Source organism: Hyla sarda, chromosome 5 (genome assembly GCF_029499605.1).
Source record: "Hyla sarda isolate aHylSar1 chromosome 5, aHylSar1.hap1, whole genome shotgun sequence".
NCBI classification, from domain to species: Eukaryota; Metazoa; Chordata; class Amphibia; order Anura; family Hylidae; genus Hyla; species Hyla sarda.
Window position 1 is genome coordinate 365,791,551 of NC_079193.1, and position 20,566 is coordinate 365,812,116.

A 20,566-nucleotide genomic window follows, 5' to 3' on the forward strand; every position below is an offset into this window, starting at 1 on the left:
GAGTTGCTCTTTTCTGTCTAACTGCTCTCTGATGACACGTGTCTCGGGAACCACCCAGTTTAGAAGCAAATCCCCATAGCCAACCTCTTCTACTCTGTGCAGTTCCCGAGATAAGCAGAGATGTCAGCAGAGAGCACTGTTGTCAGACAGAAAACAACAACTCAACTTCAGCAGCTGATAATTATTGAAAGGATTAAGATTTTTTTAATAGAAGTAATTTACAAATCTGTTTAACTTTCTGGCACCAGTTGATTAAAAAAAAAAAAAAAAAGTTTTCCGCCAGAGCACCCCTTTAGAGATGAGCGAACTTACAGTAAATTCGATTCGTCACGAACTTCTCGGCTCGGCAGTTGATGACTTTTCCTGCATAAATGAGTTCAGCTTTCCGGTGCTCCGGTGGGCTGGAAAAGGTGGATACAGTCCTAGGAAAGAGTCTCCTAGGACTGTATCCACCTTTTCCAGCCCACCGGAGCATCGGAAAGCTGAACTAATTTATGCAGGATAAGTTATCAACTGCCGAGCTGAGAAGTTCGTGACGAATCGAATTTACTGTAAGTTTGCTCATCTCTATACCCCTTTAACCATAGATAATCCAATAGGCTGCTGGGAGCTGTAGTGCATATTAAAGTATCAGCTGTACGCACAGGAATATTTACATCTACTAACTAAATGTAGAGGGGCTACAGCCATTGGCTTTCCGGGCATGCTGGGAATTGTAGTTTTGCAACACCTGGAGGGCCACAGTTTGGAGACCACTGCACTAGAGAATCAGGCACATCCATGCATTTTGCAGCCCCTTCATTTTAATAGGATCAGTGTAATGCTTTATTTTTCCTGTGGTGGCGCTGCAGGGGAATCTGCCAAGTTAAAGGGGTACTTTGGTGGGAAAAAAAAAATTCTAATCAACTGGTGCCAGAAAGTTAAACAGATTTGTAAATTACTTCTATATAAAAATCTTAATTCTTCCAGTACTTATCAGCTGCTGTATGCTACAGAGGAAGTTATGTAGTTCTTTTCAGTCTGACCACAGTGCTCTCTGCTGACACCTCTGTCCATGTCAGGAACTGTCCAGAGCAGGAGAGGTTTGCTATGGGGATTTGCTCTTGCTCTGGTCAGTTCCTGATACGGACAGAGGTGTCAGCAGAGAGCACTGTGGTACTCAAGGGATTATGAGCAGCATGCCTGACAGTCTCTCTTCCAGCTACCATGCCTCCACCTCAGTCTATAATAAAAATTCAAAAAATAAAAAATTGGAGAAAATAAAATAAAATCTAACATATGTGACAAAAACAAACAATGATTGGTATTGTCCAAAATATTAAAATATTGCTATTTATTGCTAACAGAAACATCTAAGGGGTTAGGAGCAGCATGCTAGTCCCTCTTCTATCCCCTCCCTCAGTAATAAAAATTGTAAAAAAAAAAAATTATAATAAAATCTAAATAAAAAAATTCTACCATACAAAAAAAAACATGATTGCTATTTCCCGAAATAATACAATATTATGAAATATTGAAATACAGTATTATGTTATTGATTATTATAAGCAGCATGCCTGACAGTCTCTCTTCCAGCCAACATGCATCCACCTCAGTTTATAATAAGAATTCTAGAAAAAAAAATTGAAATAAAAAAAATCTAACATATGTAACAAAAAACAATGATTGGTATTGTCCAAAATATTAAAATATTGCTATTTATTGCTAACAGAAACATCTAAGGGGTTAGGAGTAGAGACGAGTGAATTTACAGTAAATTTGATTCGTCACGAACTTCTCGGCTCGGCAGTTGATGATTTATCCTGCACAAATTAGTTCAGCTTTCAGGTGCTCCGGTCGGCTGGAAAAGGTGGATACATTCCTAGGAAACAGTCTCCTAGGGCTGTATCCACCTTTTCCAGCCCGCCGGAGCACCTGAAAGCTGAACTAATTTATGCAGGAAAAGTCATCAACTGCCGAGCCGAGAAGTTCGTGACGAATCGAATTTACTGTAAATTCGCTCATCTCTAGTTAGGAGCAGCATGCTAGTCCCTCTTCTATCCCCTCCCCCAGTAATAAAAATTGTACAAAAAAATAAATAAATAAATAATAATAATAATAAAATCAAAGTTAAAAAAATCCAACATACAACCAAAAAAACATGACTGGTATTGCCCAAAATAATAAAATATTATGTAATTTATTGCTAAGAGCAACATCTTTGAGATATTAGGAGCAACATGCCAGTCCCTCCTCCAGCCACCGCTTCCCACCCCCAGCCTCTATAATAAAAATTCTAAATAAAAAGTGAAATAAAAAAATGTACCACAATATTATTTCATGTAGTTTTCTTTTCTTGTTAAAAAAAAAAAAAAAAAAAATAAACAATTATATATATATATATATATATATATATATATATATATATATATATATATGATGTTATTGATTGCTAACAGCAACATTCAAGGGATTATGAGCAGCATGCCATGCCTCCACCTCTGCGTCTATAACAAAAAATTCTAAAAATAAAACATTTTTATAGAAAAAATATAACATACGTAACAAAAACAAACAATGAATGGTATTGCCCAAAATCTGAAAATATTTTCTTATTTGTTGTTAACAGCAACATTTAGGGGATTAGGAGCAGCATGCCAGTCCCTTTTCTATCCCCTTTCTGAGTTATTTTTAAATAAAAAATTAATAAATAAAACAAAAACAAAACAAAAACATGATTGGTATTTCCCAAAATAATAACATAATATGTTATTTATTGAGAGCAGCATTATCTAAGGCAGTGTAACCCAACTATGGTGCCTCCAGCTGTTGCAAAACTACAACTCCCAGCATGCCCGGACAACCGATGGCTGTCCGGGCATGTTGGGAGTTAGAGTTTTGCAACAGCTGGAGGCACCCTGGTTGGGAATTATAGTGATGAGCGGCAGGGGCCATATTCGAATTGGCGATATTTCCCGAATATATTGACGATTATTCGTCCTATGTTCGCGAAATGTGCATATTCTCTATGTTCGTTCACTTTTTTATTCCCAATGCGAAAAGTCGCATACAAATTTGCATGTGAAAAAAAAAAAATAAAAAATATTCTTCATTACGAATGTAGAGCACTATATTAAAAATTTTCGCAAAATGTCGATATTCGCGATAATAATTCGCATTATGAATATTCGTGCTCAACACTATTGGGAAACACTGATCTAAGGGATAAGAAGTCCATGCAGCGGCTCTTGTGGAGCCCCTTACTGGCCACTATAAGAATAGCCATAAGGTCTTACCATTGTTCACCAGCATGTATCCACCACAGGCAACGCGGCCAGGCTGGTGATCCCCTTTGTCTTTCTCTTCCACGCAGGTAAAACGTCCTATAAGCTCCATCAAATCTGCATTTCCTGATTTACAAAATTAAATCGTATATGGGTAACATGCAGTCATATGGGTAATCTAACTTATTATCCAACTTGGTCCCCCCCAACACAACCCCAACTGATACACCCAGTTGACTATTTAGTGATACAAGAGGAAGAGTAACAGAGGAGCAGCACAACACAGATCAATAAGAAGACATGATACTGAATTGTTATAATAGGAGGAAATATAAGTATTTACTGAAACAGACAGGTCAGGAGAGGCTATTGGGTATAAAACCCAAAATGGCACCATTTAAAAATATAAGGCTGGGTTCACATACACTGCTCAAAAAATTAAAGGGAACACTTAAACAACACAATAGAACTCCCACTGTCCACTCAGGAAGCAACACTGACAATCAATTTCACATGCTGTTGTGCAAACGGAACAGACAACAGGTAGAAATTATAGGCAATTAGAAAGACACCCCCAATAAAGGAGTGGCTCTGCAGGTGGTGACCACAGACCACTTCTCAGTTCCCATGTTGTTTTGGTCACTTTTGAATGCTGGCGGTGCTTTCACTCTAGTGGTAGCATGAGACGGAGTCTACAACCCACAGAAGTGGCTCAGGTAGTGCAGCTCATCCAGGATGGCACATCAGTGCGAGCTGTGGCAAGAAGGTTTGCTGTGTCTGTCAGCGTAGTGTCCAGAGCATGGAGGCGCTACCAGGAGACAGGCCAGTACATCAGGAGACGTGGAGGAGGACGTAGGAGGGCAGCAACCCAGCAGCAGGACCGCTACCTCTGCCTTTGTGTAAGGAGGAGCACTGCCAGAGCCCTGCAAAATGACCTCCAGCAGGCAACAAATGTGCATGTGTCCACTCACACAGTCAGAAACAGACTCCATGAGGGTGGTATGAGGGCCCGACGTCCACAGGTGGGGGTTTTGCTTACAGCCCAACACCGTGCAGGACGTTTGGCATCTGTCAGAGAACACCAAGATTGGCAAATTCACCACTGGCGCCCTGTGCTCTTCACAGATGAAAGCAGGTTCACACTGAGCACATGTGACAGACGTGACAGAGTCTGGAGACGCTGTGGAGAACGTTCTGCTGCCTGCATCTTGTCATCAGTTGTGGAATCAGTTGCGTCTAGATTTTGGATGCCGGAAATATTTGAACCCAGCCTTACTCATTATGCAAAAAACAAATCCCCTTAGGCTACATGAACATTAAAAAATCTGCTTTGTGTTCTATAAATAATCTATACTATTTATATACAATATGCAAAGCAGGCACCTACCATTATTCCCAATTTTGGGGGTTCCAGAGTTCTCAGGTTCTGGCATCTTGGTAGAATTACTGGGATGAGGTAAAGTCATCAGGCTTTTTTCTGGAGAACACAAACACACAAAACACAACAGGAACATGTGAAACAATAGAAAAACATGAAACATTTAAAAAAGTAAAGCATTAGGTTCCTAAGTATGTCTGTGCCCACAATATAGAGCGGCATGTTCACATCGCTCTTTATCCTCAGTGTGAGCATGTCTTCATGTCCACACGCATCATCATGTTCTGCGGGGGCGGGCCAGAAGGCACATCACTGAAAGACCATTGGTCCCCACACCCACCCCAATCTAAAAAACCTTAATGACATGTGTTGTTTATATATCTGATAAATAGTTTTTATATCTGTAGACCATTGTTTGCCAACCAGTGTGTCTCAAGCTGTTGCAAAACTGCAACTCCCAGCATGCCCGGACAGCAAAGGGTGGGAACACTTAGGTGGATAAAACCTGACGACAGGTTCCCTCTAGTTTTTGCATTTATGACTGCTGAGGAAAAATATCCAACAAACATTCTTACTCTAATTCACTTTGGCATTTGAACCACGTAAAAAGGTCACATTGGCGCTCAGCCAATCACCAGCCACCGGCTGAGGCAGGACATTGCTGCAACTGGTGATTGACTGTTATAATTACGGCGGTAAAAAAAAATTAAAAACTTGTGATTCAACTTCATGAATTCAATGTAATTTAGTGGAAAGAAAATAGACATAAAAAAGCATATTTTGAGAAGTACTACAGTTGTTTAAATGCCTCAAAATGCACAAAAAAATATTTAAGACTTACCTTCCATGAGTTGCGCATATCCAGATGATATGTAGTCTGCATCTGACTCGGCTAAATCAAGGAGGGTCGGAGCATATAGGTCAGGGTTCCCAGAATCACAAAGACCTAGATTTTTTTTAGATCGTAAAAAGAAAAAAAAAGTGTAACTTGGGCCCCAGTGCAAAATATGACAGGCTCCATACCTAATACATGCTACTTATAATATTGGTGGTTTCTTACATGGCAGAGGGGGTCTTTGAAACCCCTCAAGCATCAGGGCCCCAGTGCAGCTGAGACCTCTGCGGCCCCTACAGGTATGCTTCTGCCCCTAGGAAATGTGACTAGAATTGGGACCCTGAAGCCATATCTGTTATGACCGGGGGTGGACAGGGAGAGTGAGCCCTAAGCTGTCCCTAGAAACACTCTCCCTGCCTCTTGCCCATCCGCCCTAAACGGCGGATCGACAACTTGGAGCCAGTCCCTCCCTGCACTAAAGTGCATTGGGCGTAAAGGTACACAAATGATACAGTACATATTCAGGGACAGGTCAGAAAAGTAACGGGAAAACAACCAGACAAACCAGGCAGGATATAAATATTCAAATAGGGCAGGATATAGCGTACTAACATACAGTTCAGAAACCAGAATCAAGATAAATGGCAGATATGAATAAATGAACAAGATTAGATATGGAATAAGTATACAGAAGAAACCAGGAGATGCAGGGGATGAACTGAATGTAAAACACTAAACAGGTCAGAGAACATAGAACACTGTTCACGCTGGACACTGAACAAAGAACAAATTAGACTCCCCACTCCAAACAAGGAGGGACATCAATACCAAAGCCAAATAGACTACTAGCCAGCTGGCACTCTCCACCATGTGATCAGGATACTGGCCTAGAAGGAAACAGAAATATAATACACGGAACACAAGACTGAGAACCGGATGAGTCTAAATAGACTCCAGAGAAAACATCAAAAGCCAAACTCAAAAACATGGAGGAATACTGGTCAGGACTCTAAACAGGAATACTAAATACAGAGCACGGGTAAAAGCAAGACTCACAGTGTGAACACAGACTAAGACATGACAAGGTACTAAAAACAGAACGGACATACTAAAAGCCGACAGATGTACATAAAACTAAGCAGACTAAAATCAATATTATAAACAGGAATCAACCATGGTTAAAACTCAAACAAATAAATATAGCAAAGGTTAAACTAATAACCAGCAAAGAGTTCAGCAAGGCTCGGGGTTTACATAGCACCACCCAAGTTCCCATTGGCTAATAGCAATAACTAACCCCTAGCCAGGGAGAATAGCGCAGAAAACTGTTCATACATAAAAACAAAGTCTGAACAGGCCCTAAAATGGAAAAAAACAAAAACTAACAAACACTGACATTACAATATCTCTGGATGTTGACGAGGAAGGGTAAATCCCATATCATTTGTCAAAAGTAAATGAAACCTGTAACCCCTTGGGGACGAAGCCCATTTTGACCTTAAGGACGAGGCCAATTTTCGTTTTTGCACTTTCGCTTTTTCCTCCTCCCCTTCTAAAATTCATAACGCTTTAAATTTTCCACCTACAGACCCATATAAGGGCTTGTTTTTTGCATCACCAATTGTACTTTGTACTGACATCACTGATTTTACAACATAATCTGCGGCGAAACAAAAAAAAATATATATATATATTTGTGGGGTGAAATTGAAAAAAAAAACGCCATTTTGTAACTATTGGGGGCTTCTGTTTCTACGCAGTGCACTTTTCTGTAAAAATGACACCTTATATTTATTCTGTAGGTCCAAAAGTGATATGTTACTCAGTAGCTAATCCTGATCACTTTTATGTGTCTATGACCTATATATCCCTAACAAATAGCATTGATATGTTGCTCTCTTGCTTTTTGTTCTTTCCTTGTGGAGGGGGCGTGTCCATCTCTCTCCCTCGCTGTGGATTACTCCTCAGTACACAGCTCTAAAACAGAGTTTTACAAAGATTGTACCCCCAGCTGTTGCAAAACTACAACTTCCATCACGGGAGTTGTAGTTTAGGAACAGCTGAAGACTGTAGTGGTGCAATGGTGATCTCCTATTTATTTATTTTTATTTTTTTATTGAAGAGCCGAGGTACATGCTCTCAAATCACCCAAGTGCAAGTAAAAAGTGCAAATGTTTACACAAAAAACTGTGCACGAGGATGCGGTCTATCGCAAGCCCTTCACCGAAAAGAGAGAGGCCCCCCAACAAACCAAACCCTTCGCCTCCAGGCCAAAAAGCACCTACAAGGTTCCAGGTACAATGTCCCCTTTCCCCAAAGCTACTAAGGGACCAAAAGTGTTCCCAGCGGACAACTAGGCGTTAACCAGGTTGTCACCAAGAAACCAGTAAAACCGGTTCGACATCCTGCCAAAGCAGGGTTGCCATGGGGTATAGCAGGGAGGTGAGGAACCTCATGGCCACACACACCTCCCCTAGATCGGCAGGAGGGACACCCAGAAGGGCTACCACACCCTACCAAATCCTTGTGAACAAACAGAACACAAAATGTGGACACAGTGACAAAAAATTTATAAATAAATAAATGGATATGCGCAGTGTAATACTGCCCAGACATCTGACCGGATCTATAAAAATTCCCCGATCCTAGCCGGAAAGCCGGGATACTAAGAGTGAGTGCCCAGAAGAGTGAGAGAAAAAGTGCATGCTACTTGCCTTCCTTCAAGTGGGGTTGCCAATCCCAAGTGAGTTCCGGCACCCTGGGGTCACCACTCCCAGGGCACTTGTGCACCTCGGCCTTCACTCTACCCAGACCTTAGGGCCAGATCCAGCAGGAACAGGTCTCATAAGAGATTACTGCCACTGTATACAGCCATCCCTGGTACACCTGTCATACTTTGTGGTTCCCCATCAATGGTGATCTCCTATACTGGATACCAACACACTTTACGGCCGGTATCCAGCATGCTGCAAAATATAGAGTAGTCTGTCTACATAAAGACAGATGACCCCTAGTGGCGGCTATTTTCATTTTTTATTTTTTAGCAAAATTTTTTATTTGTAAATGTACTGTATTTTAAAAAAGAAGTCATCATATCAGTAGTACTAGAAGATATAAAAAGTTTTTCATGACAGTGCTTCTTTAGGGTTAATATGAACCTAAATCTGCTGTATCAACTGACACCCAAACTGCCAGCATGCTAATGCCCTCATCAGTGTCAAGGAGGGGGACAAGATAAGAGGAAGCCAAAGCATATCATAAATTTGGCAAGCCCAGATCAGCACAGGTGCTGTAGACAGATCATCACTTGTATGATTGAATCCAGAGGTTTTCAGCCTCAAAAGAGGGCATTTTAACCTGTGTGTGTAACACATTGTTGATTATTGTGTTGGGTGGCTGGTAGGAAGAGATCTGTATATGTAAGGCTGGACAAGCAGGATTTATTTTTGTGTTTATGCCTGAGTGTAAAGGCTGTATTTGTTTTGTTACTGAAGAATAAAGACAGAAGAAACCCTGTTTAAACGTTATTTATGTCCCTGTGTACCATGGCCTTGTCTCTAACTTCTATATTGCCACTGTTTGATCAACCTCTATAAAAAAAAAAAAGAAATTCTGCTTATAACAAGTTAAACAAACATAATACCGGAGGTGGAATGGCAGATTTCCTCAACAACAAGAGGGTCAATGTCATTTATGGCTTCATAATGCAGGGGTCGCTTGTCTTCAGGGTGACCATGAGATGTAAGATCAAGACGTCTTTGTACCAGGGTTCTTCGTCTCTTCCTAAAAATTCTATTGGAAAAATAAAAGTGTTATTACTCTTAAAGCTCAATGAATTGGTGTCCAAGATATTGATGACCTCCATGGCCGGACTGGTCCATCAGAGGGTCAAAGGAAGTTTAGTCTGATCCTAGCTCTACCGCTCAGATCTAAGATGACTTGCTATAACTTGGCTTATGGATGGTTAGCACCAACAAAATCTAAGGAGGTCACCTATTGCTTAGGTCTACATGTGCAAGAGAGGGAAGGAAGTCAGGGTATTACAGCAGCCATTTTTATCATTTATGATGCTGTCACTTTGTCACATACTAAGTTTTATTGCAACTATAGGGAAACTTTAACTCTAAAAATGTTGCCCCAAAGAGTTAAATGGCCAACTGAGCTCTGCTACATTTGTGTCTATTATGGGTGAGCACTTCACCACCCACAAAGAGTCCATCACCACATCAGATGGTAAAGCCACACTTCTCGAGGCAATAGCCCAGTGGGACTCTGATGTGCATGCACCAGCATACAAAAAAAAAGTCTCAGTCTATTAGTGCATATATTCAATAATTAAATCTGCGGTGTGGAGCTCCACTTATTGCTCCCAATCAATACATCATTCGAACTCCCAGGGCTGGGCTTGCTTTTACTATAGCACAAAGGTATTTTTGCAAACACAAAGAAAAGCACTCACGATTCCTTGTACTTCTTCGCCATCTGGTAATCTTTTATTTTATTTCTTTCTGATATAAAGAAAATAGAGAACTAACACAGCTTACAACATTTTTCATAGCCACAGTATCTCTAGGATCAAGAGTCAGTGTAATGCCGACGTCTTCTGGGGACGTGCAGCACGCACGACTCATCCTGCTCGTTGCAAACTAAGATCAGTGGCATCTGCAGCTGTTCCTGATGCCTCCAGGAGAGGTCACACTGGTTCAGTTGCTCTGAAGATCTGTGCACGCCCATGATACAGCCCTCTCACCAATCACACTCTAGTTCTTGTTATATAAGGAGCCTCTGAACTTCAAGTCTGTGCCTGATCTTCTATTGTTTACACCTTGAGCTAGACATCTGCTATCTGACTTGCTGTATCCAGTTGATTGACCTCGGCCTGTTTTTGACTTCGTTCCTGCTTTATCTTCTGTTCCTGTTTTGGCTCTCCTGGATTGATTCAGACTGCCTTCTCCTGCACACTTACAGCTCTGCTGCATCTTGCTAAAGACACCTGAACTGTTCCAGTTTCCAGTCTTGGTGCTCACCAGCACCATCTGTTGTCAGCCAGGTCTTTCTTCGGTGACCTCTCCTTCCAGAGGGTTCACTCCCCGAGGAGCATTATAGTCAACATCTGACACGCGATGTTTCGGTATGAAACGTCGCGCGTCAGATCCTGACTCTCTCTTGAACCTATAGATACTGTGGCTACGAAAAATGTTGTAAGCTGTGTTAGTACTCTATGTTCTTCATATCAGAAAGAAAGAAAATAAAACAATACCAGATGGTGAAAAAGTAGAAGGAACCATGAGTGATTTTCTTTGTGTTTGCAAAAATACCTCTACTATAGTAAAAGCAAGCCCAGCCCTGGGAGTTTGAATCATGGACCAGTATACAGTCGAGGCACTTACCTTACCATGTTCTCCTTGTAAGACACTGTACATTGTGTAGGGCTGAAGGATACGTTGCCCAGATCATCCCAGCAGAAACTGTCTTCATCACATACGTAGTAACCATTGGAAAGCAGCCGTAGGCTGTGCCGGCAGGGACTCATATTATCACTGGATGGAATTGGGGAGCGCATCTTGGGAGAGTCTATGTTATCTCTGAGAGAAAACAAGGCCAAGAGGTTGGGTTATTATGTTACCACCACTATAAAATATCAGTTGTTTTTGAATGGGCCATAAATTCCAAACGGTTATTGGATCGAGAACATTTACAGAGCACAGCAACCCGATAGGGGGAGGCAAATTTATAGGATGCCAATCTGCCAATCAGGTGTACTCATTCTGTAGATGGGTAGAGCTGACGGGTTTCCGACCTATAGTCCTTAATCATGGCTGCAATCGCATGATTATTAGTGTTGAGTGGCATAGGCCATATTCGAATTCACGATATTTCGCGAATAAATGGACGAATATTCATCATATATTCGCGAAATTTGCATATTCGTAATATTCGCAGCATATTTTCGTATATGCGATAATTTGCATATGCAAAAAAATTGCATATGGGAAAATTAGCATATATAAAAATTAGCATATGCATAAATTCGAATATGCGAAACTTTGCATATGCTAATTTTCGCATATGCGAAAATTCGCACGCCAGTCTCACACAGTAGTATTAGAGTCTTCTTTACACCACACAAGCTGGAAGCAGAGAGGGATGATCACTGTGATGTGTACTGTGAAAAAAAAATTTAATAAAAAAAAAAACACGAATATTCGTCATTGCGAATATTCGCGAGCAACACTAATAATCATATTGTAGATGGGAATATGAATCCAGAGACTCCTTATACTACAAAGGCAAGTATAATAAATTCTAATGTGTTTGGTCATATGGCCAGTAGAGAAACATATTCACTTACACTGAGGACACTGTCCTCCCTAAAGTGCTTATAAAAGACGCCGGCAGTACTTATCCTGTACAGCCGTGGTCCCCAAACCGTGGACCTTGAGATGTTGCAAAACTACAACTCCCAGCATACAGGGAGTTGTAGTTTTGCAACATCTGAAGGTCCACAGTTTGGAGGCCACTGGTGTACCCGTTTGGATACTTCATACACCGAGGTTGGAAAGCCCATTTGCCATTAATATTTACCGTGCGCAATGTCCAAATAGTCTGTACGGCAGAAGAGCGATCTCCTGGAAGAGGGATGAATCTGTAAGAAAATGTTGAGTGACACGTCAGAGCGGTGGAGAGAGTGTACACTGTGCAACACATGAAGGACCACTGGAGGCTGACCGGACCACCACAACCTGAGGACCCTCTTGCCAAAACTCTGATACAACACCGGGCCCCATTGGTGCAGCAGAAGTCAAGCCAATGTGGATTTGTCTGGAAATACATCCATAATACGTATTGGTAATACAGATTTGTTTCAGATTAAATACCATCAGTAAAGAAGTGGACAAAAATGTTGGTTCCCTCCTGTTAGGGCCGAATCGGCCCTAACAGGAGGGAACCAACATTTTTGTCCACGTCTTTACTGATGGTATTTAATCTGAAATAAATCTGTATTACCAATACGTATTATGGATGTCTTCTATCCCGGACCCCAAACCGATAACCCTCACCTACACTGATGCACTGTAACAAACGGCAGCTGTGAGAAGTAGTAGATCAGCTTCTAAATGTAAATACGAATGTTTGCATTCAGTGACATCACCCTAGAGATCAGACTCACGAAAAACGCCTTAAACCGATAAGATGCAAACACTGACGTCTAAGATGGTCAGAAGGCTCTCCGTTCCTGAGGCAGTTATACTTACCAGCATGATGTCATACGTTATTATGACATCACTAGTGAACTCTTAAAGAGACATTTCATTGTTAAGATGTGAAACATTGCGCTCCCTGTATTGTCTGTTACAGTAATGTTTCTACATCTAGCAGACCATGGCTGTTACCTTCATGACAATTATTTTCCCAAATGTTAGACTCCGCCCCGGGCCTGCACGGGCATCAGATGGCAGGGCCTAGCAGGGATGGGACTTACATAAAGGTTTATCAGGTTGGGGGAGATTTACAAAATGATGTGGTGAAATGATACAATGTATCAATGCAAGTAAAATGTATCAACATAGTGTTCAGCCTATTGGTCAAGAGCTCTGTAGGTCACTGTTTCCGACCAGGGTGCCTCCAGCTGTTGCAAGACTACAACTCCCAGCATGCCTGAACAACCTTTGGTGCTGTGTCTTCGCCTCTCCCATAGAGATGAATGAAGGGCGCGTGGTTTCAACCAGCTTCTGTGCGGGGTGTGAAACGTCACAACAGGAGCAAAGCTGAGGCCGAGCAGGGGCCCCGTATGGGAGATCGGACAATCAGACACTTATCCCCCATCCTACGATCAGGGGATAAGATTTTTCCGCTGGATATCTTTTTAAAGGGGTATTCCAGGCTGTACAGTTAGTGTAGTCCATAATATAGTGTCTGTACCTGAGTGTGACAGTTTTCTCACAATTCTTCTGTGATTTTCACCCCAATATTTATTTTTAACACCATACAAAATAACTGTTGTCTCAGATTTTTCCCAGGTTGCAGTGTGGCCAAGACCTGACATCACTAGTCAGCTGATGACAGGGAGCCTGTCTGCTTCAATGGGTGGAGCGATCGCTTGGTGGGAGAGAGATCAATCTGCAACTAATGTAACAGCTGTAGGCACCCTGATTGAAAACCACAGGTCTTTTGAATGGATGCAGCTCATTTATGTTTCAATGGGTGGGGTGGCTGATGTGTGGGAGGGAGGAAAATGAAATTGTGGGCTTTGTAGTCAAAAAAAGAAAAGTCAGACAGGAAATACCAGTTCACAAACAGCTAGCCACAGTGTTATGGTAATCTCACAACATAGCCATTTAGCCCCAAGACAAGCGCAGATCCTCCCTAAGCATGTCCATTACTGCCTGCCAGGTAAGCACTAAAATCACCTTATGGTGGAGAACCCCTTTTACTATTATAAAAGAATGTGGGGCTCACCACATGTCGAATACACAATGGGTGCTACTACTCAGTATACTGAAGACTACCATAACACCAAAGAAAGAGAAATACTGTATAGAGTGCACACCACATAAATGTAATATAATCAATAGTCTTTATTATTTACCAAATACAGTACAAAATACACATAAAGGGCTAAAACCAATTAAAAAGCTAAACAAAGCATGACCCAACATGGGAGAGGGGCCATGAACCCCCCCTCACCAATGTCCTGTCCCTGTAATATACTCACTTAGTGTGGCTGTAGGTGCACAATATCAAGTCAATGTATAGCCACCGCTGAACAACTCTGAATAGTAACAAGCAGGTACAATATGACTACTGAATAGAAAGAATAAAATAAATGTAAACAGAGTATATAATATCACCAAATATTGGCAGCCACAGACAGAGGATCCATAACAATGTACACAGGGACAGGACCCCAGAGCCCAATTTGTTTAGCTTTTTAATTGGTTTTAGCCCTTTATGTGTATTTTGTACTGTATTTGGTAAATAATAAAGACTATTGATTATATTACATTTATGTGGTGTGCACTCTATACAGTATTTCTCTTTCTTTGGTGTTATGAGAACCCCTTTTACAACACAGCCAAATATTTACATCTGATCTGCGTCACTTTATGGATTAAATACTTTGGAATGTTTATTTGTGACATATTCTACTTTAAGATAGTGATTAAAGGGGTTCTCCGGTGCTTAGACATCTTCTCCCCTATCCAAAGGATAGGGGATAAGATGCCTGATCGCGGGAGTCCCGCCACTGGGGACCCCCGGGATCACGCACGTGACACCCCGTTTGTAATCAGTCCCCGGAGCTTGTTCGCTCTGGGACTGATTACCGGCGACTACAGGGCCGGCGGCGTGTGACGTTACGCCTGCACCGGCGTGTGAAGTCATGCTCCGCCCCGCAATGCAAGCCTACGGGAGGGGGCGTGACAGCGAACACGCCCAGGGGACTGATTACAAACGGGGTGCCGCGTGCATGATCCCAGGGATCCCCAGCGGCGGGACTCCCGCGATCAGGCATCTTATCCCCTATCCTTTGGATAGGGGATAAGAGGTTAAATCACCAGAGAACCCCTTTAATCTTCGTCGATACTTGCAGCATTTCTTTGTGGAAAAACTCAAAAATGTCATGAACAATTTGCAATGTTTCTAAGTCTGAAACTCTCTGCTTACAAGGAAAATGGACAAAATTATTGATTCACATGTACAATGTGTCTATGTTATGTTGCCGTTATAAAGTTGACATGTTTTGACTTTTTGAAGACATTCGATAATTTTTAAATCTAAATTTTTCAGGGATCAGTTCAGTTTTGAAGTGAATTTGAGGGGCCTGATTGTTAGAGCTCCCCCATTATAAAAACTGCACCCCTCAAAGTATTCAAAATTACTTTCAGAAAATTTAACCCTTTAGCTGTTTCACAGGAAAATCTATATCTCCATCTTCATTGCAGGTATTTCCAGTGTTATGCTATTTTCTCCTTAAGGGGGTACTCCCGTGGAAAACTTTTTTTTTTTTTAATCAACTGGTGCTAGAAAGTTAAACAGATTTATAAATCACTTCTATTAAAAAATCTTAATCCTTCCAGTACTTTTTAGGGGCTGTATACTACAGAGAAAAAAAAAAAAAAAAATGAAATGCATTTCCTCTGATGTCATGACCACAGTGCTCTCTGCTGACCTCCGCTGTTCATTTTAGGAACTGTCCAGAGCAGCATATGTTTGCTATGGGGATTTTCTCCTGCTCTGGACAGTTCCTAAAATGGACAGCAGATGTCAGCAGAGAGCACTGTGGTCGTGACATCAGAGGAAATGCATTGTGCCGTCACGCCGCCTCCCATAGACTTGCATTGAGGGGTGTGACCATGATGTCAAAAGGGGCGTGGTCGACCCCCGCAGCGCATAAACAGTGTTCGGAACATTCACTTCCGAATGCTGGCCAGTGGAGTACGCCTTTAATGTGTGAAGCTTGTTTTATGAAATGGCCCCTAATAGTGGCTTTGTGAGCACACCACATTACTAAGTCTGATACCGCTCCATTGTCATTGTCAGAGAAGCAATTCTGTCATAGCGGGGTGGTAATTTGGACGGTTTAGGATATGGGTATTCAGGCGCCATACTGTCTCATATGAGTAGGAGTTATGTTCTGCAAGTGAGAGAAATACAGGACTGTGATCTGACCATGATATTGTCCCTATGGTAGAAGTCTTTACTCTGTGTAGGTTGACCCTCTCTATCAGGAAGAAATCAATTCTAGAGTACATTTGGTGTCTAGGAGGGACATTTATCAATGTTTGCTTATGTATTCTTTTTTTTAGTAATTTTTTCCTTACTCTTTTTTTGCTTATGTGTGACTTATTTATCAACTGGTTTCAGCCTGTTGATAATTTTCTTTCACGTAAGCAATTTTTCCTTTTTTACTTTGGTAGTAGCTTTTTCTGCTCCATGTTTGAGCTGGAGTAAATTTAGTCAATTTTTAACGCTGTTGCGACTTTTTTTTGCGCAGTTGCGACTGTCGCAGTTAATAAATACCTGACTACCCGTAGTCCATTTTAAAATTATTACTACATAGTAAATTTTAGGAAAACTTGCTTTTCTCGCTTTCCAGTCAAAATGTCGCACGAAAAATTGAGTAGTCGCAGTTGAGACAATTTTGCGACAATTATAGTAAAGAAAACCTGACTAAACCCGTTGATAAATGTCCATATAGGTGAGTAGAATGGGAAGTCTCTCTTTCCCGGGTGCTGAACTCTTCAGGGGTCTATTAGTTGATATTGACCTATTGTCTTAGCATAGGGGGTGGGCTCAGGCTTAGTTATTTTTGTACTGGAGTCCATAGATGACCAAACCGATAGATTATAATCTCCTACCATTATTAATACCTCCTGCTTTAGCTCTTGTATAATTTTTAGGAGCTTCTTAAGAAATCTGTGCTGTTTATCATTTGTACTGTAAAGGGAGACTAAGGTGTATTGGATGTTATTTAGTGTACACAATAAAATTACATATCTCCCTTTATCACCTATGATTTGCTGTTGTATAGTTACTGACACGGAATCTCTAATAAAAATGGTGACGCCTCCTTTTTTTCGTACTGCCGGGGCTGATATTATTACAGGAAATGACTTGTGTTGTAATCGATGTAAATCTATTTCATTAGGTGTGTTTCCTGAACACAATAGATTTCCATTCGGTGTGTTTTGAGTTCTTTAAAGAGTAAGGAGCGTTTATATGGAGAATTTAACCCCTTAACGTTTAACGAAAACAATTTGTCATTGTTCGTTTTACATACCTGGTTGCTTTTTTTTATTTTTTGTATTGTTTTTAGTATCTTTAAAGGGGTACTCCAGCCCTGAGACATCTTATCCCCTATCCAAAGTATAGGGGATAAGATGTCTCACCGCGGGGGTCCCGCAATCTTGTATTCTCCACCCACCTGTTTGAGCTGCACACCGCGGTGCACACTCACAAACAGCCGGGTGGCGACCACAGGGCCGGAGTATCGTGACGTCACGACTCCACCCCCGTGTGACATCACCCCCCGCCCCCGTCTATGCAAGTCTATGGGAGGGGGCGTGACGTCACAACTCTGCCCCCGTGTGACATGATACTCTGGCCCCGTGGTCACCACCCGGCTGTTTGTGAGCTGGCACCCCGGCGTGCAGCTCAAACAGGTGGGTGGTGAATACAAGATTGTGGAGGTTCCCAGTGGCGGGACCCCGCGGTGAGACATCTTATCCCCTATCCTTTGGATAGGGGATAAGATGTCTCAGGGCCGGAGTACCCCTTTAAGGTAACGGTATTATCTGAAGCCATTATATAGAAAGTTACATTGCTATTACCTTTATATAAAGTACTATCAAAAACAACAATAAAGCACAAACACCAACATAACACCGCAAAAAAAAAAATAACATAGCTGCTGGGGACATCTTACTTATGCCCCATTTGGAGGAAGTTGGATAATTTCCAACATTTTGACATTGGCTAAACCAGCATATATATATGCATATATTTTTTCTACCGTAGGGAACAATTAACATAAATGCACGAATACTTTAGCAGATAAGATGGGCTTCCCCCAAATGTCTTTTATCTTTCTGTGAGACCATAGTTTTTAATGTCTTTTATCTTTCTGTGAGACCATAGTCCATTCAGGTGTAAGTTTTACTGTAGTGTTACTCCTCGGGGTTGCACCCTCAGGTTGCTGCTGCTGTAGTTCCCATTCCTGGCATAAGTCCAATAATGCTCGTGGTGATGAGGCTGCATCATTTTTCCCTCCGTAAAAGACCAGCACTTTTACAGGGAATCACCATTTATTAGCAATAGTTTGGCTTCGCAAAAGCTGGGTGCCTTGTGCAAATTCTTTAGGTTTTGCTATTGCGGACGCCGATAAGTCAGTAAAGATGGTGAGACCCTTAAATTTTTCTGGTACCGGGGGGGGGGGGGGGGGGGGTGGATTCCTCATTGCCAGTAAAAAAAATGTCTTTAGTATTACAAAAATGCACTCTCATTATTGTGTCCCGTGGATAAGAGTGGGGATCCCCGTACCAGGCGCAGCAGTGGGGGTGCGGGCAGATCTCACCGTGTCTCGAGCGAGCGCACCCGCAGTCTCCTCCCATTGTCAATGTACAGCCGACTCCACCACGTCCCCTGTCGTCACCGCTCTCCTTGCTCCGGTTCCTCCTCCCCGTTCCGAGGGTGAGTAAAAGTAAGTTTGTTAGGGTTGCTAATGTTGTTGTAGACCCAATTTTTCCAATTTCACAAAGGGTAAAATTTGTAACCCAATCTCTTCCGAGTACGGGAATACCCAAAATGTTGAAGTAAAATGCTCAGGGCTCAGAAGGGAAGAAGCAACTTGTCTTTTGGAGAGAGAATTTGGTTTGAATGGTTTTTGGGGGCCATGTCACATTTACAAAGCCCCTATGGTGCCCAGACAGTGGAAACCAACCCCACATGGGACTCCATTTTGGAAACTACACCCAAGGAACATATCAAGGGAAACAGTGAGTATTTACATCCCACAGGTGTTTGACTGAAATTTTGCCTATATGCAGCACAAGGGCCCTATATGCCGGGGGTCCATCTCTCGGGTCTAGAAAACTATTGGACGCACAGATTTGGGATCCCTGTGGCTGATGGTCATCTCTTTTGTTATATATCCAAATGACAAAGTCTATTTCAGTGAGGTCTGTGGGGTCAATTCGAATTTCTGGGTGTCCCGCAAACCCAGAAATCTGTGGCTCATGTGGAACATAACAAGGGGTACAGTGATCATTTAGATCCCATATGCAGCTTGAGACCCCAATATGTCCTCATCTCTGCTGCATTGACGGGGGTCCATCTCTCCGGCCTAGCCAAAGCTATTGGGGATACAGATTTGTCTGAGCACCATCAAATTGACAAACAATGAAAATTTTTATCCATTTCTTACCCTCAAGTACTTGCTGTGTTGCATGGACACCCTGTGTCGCTTGGCTCTAAAATAGTGTACAACGGTAGAGATGTCAAGCAATCACAGGGTTCCATACAAATACATTTTTGGAATTTTATTAAAGCATGTTAAAATTCAAACAACATCACCACATGGTGCAACAAGACAGGTCTGACATGTTTCGTCACATAGACTTAATCATAGACTATGACTATTGGTCTATGATTAAGACTATATGAGTCTTTATGACAAAACCTGTCAGACCGGTCTTCCGTGTGGTGATGTGGATTGGATTTTAAGATGTTTAATTAAAGTTCAAGAATTCTTTTTTTAGGGAACCCAATGACTGCATTATACATTATTGACAGATTGACAAAGTCTATTTAAGTGAAGCCTGTGGGGTCAATTTAGATTTCTGGGTCTCCAGCAAACCCAAAAATCTGTTGCTCATATTCGTCCGGAATTGGGGTCCAAACAGGGTAAACTGTAAGGAGGACAGGGTCGGTAGTATGGGGGACAGGAACATTTGAACAGCAGACAGGGACAATTATAGAGGACAGGGGTACTGGTATGGGGGCCTCTATAAGCATTGTCCTGTGACGCTGCCTATAGGGGGGGTCATGATCACTAGATGAGTAGGAGGTTGATGGTAAAGAAAGGTGGATGGAGGGGTCTTCCTCTTCTTCCTCATTGGTGGACTCAGTGTCTGAGGCAATTATGGTGTATCCCTCCTCCACCAAACAATATGCTACGGGACATTTAAAGGTTCTATTGAGGGGGATGTAGTTGTTTAAGGGGTGTGTAGGTGTATGTGTTTTGCACTTTATTTCAAAGTGTGTAGTGTTTTAATTTAATTTTGTTTTACTTTTTGAAATTCAAGAGAAAAACGAAAAAAGTGTGCAAAAAAACAAAAAAAAAAACAGTTGCTGATCAGTCAGTTGCTTTAGTGGTAGCAAGACGCAAAGAATAGAAAAAAAGAGGGACACAAACTCCCCCCCCCCCCCCCCCCCCCCCCATGAGCACTGCTGGATGTTGGTATTATTTGGCAACTGTTTGTTCATATTACTTGAGCACTATATGTCAGTATTTTTGGTAACTGTTTGTTGGTATTATTTGAGCACTGTATGTTATTACTTGAGCACTGTATGTTGTTATTACTTAAGCAT

At 41.8% G+C, this 20,566-nt stretch overlaps 1 protein-coding gene across 1 annotated transcript in view; it reads right to left on the bottom strand.

Annotated features, from left to right (window-relative positions):
- TMEM71 (transmembrane protein 71) overlaps positions 1–20,566 on the bottom strand; it is a 122,518-nt gene that overhangs the window by 9,891 nt on the left and 92,061 nt on the right. The window contains exons 3-8 of the mRNA XM_056518648.1: positions 12,062–12,122; positions 10,867–11,061; positions 9,120–9,268; positions 5,483–5,587; positions 4,651–4,740; positions 3,276–3,389 (exon numbers count right to left, since the gene is read on the bottom strand). Coding sequence (XP_056374623.1) covers positions 3,276–3,389; positions 4,651–4,740; positions 5,483–5,587; positions 9,120–9,268; positions 10,867–11,061; positions 12,062–12,122 — 714 coding nt within the window. The remainder of the gene's footprint in view (positions 1–3,275; positions 3,390–4,650; positions 4,741–5,482; positions 5,588–9,119; positions 9,269–10,866; positions 11,062–12,061; positions 12,123–20,566) is intronic.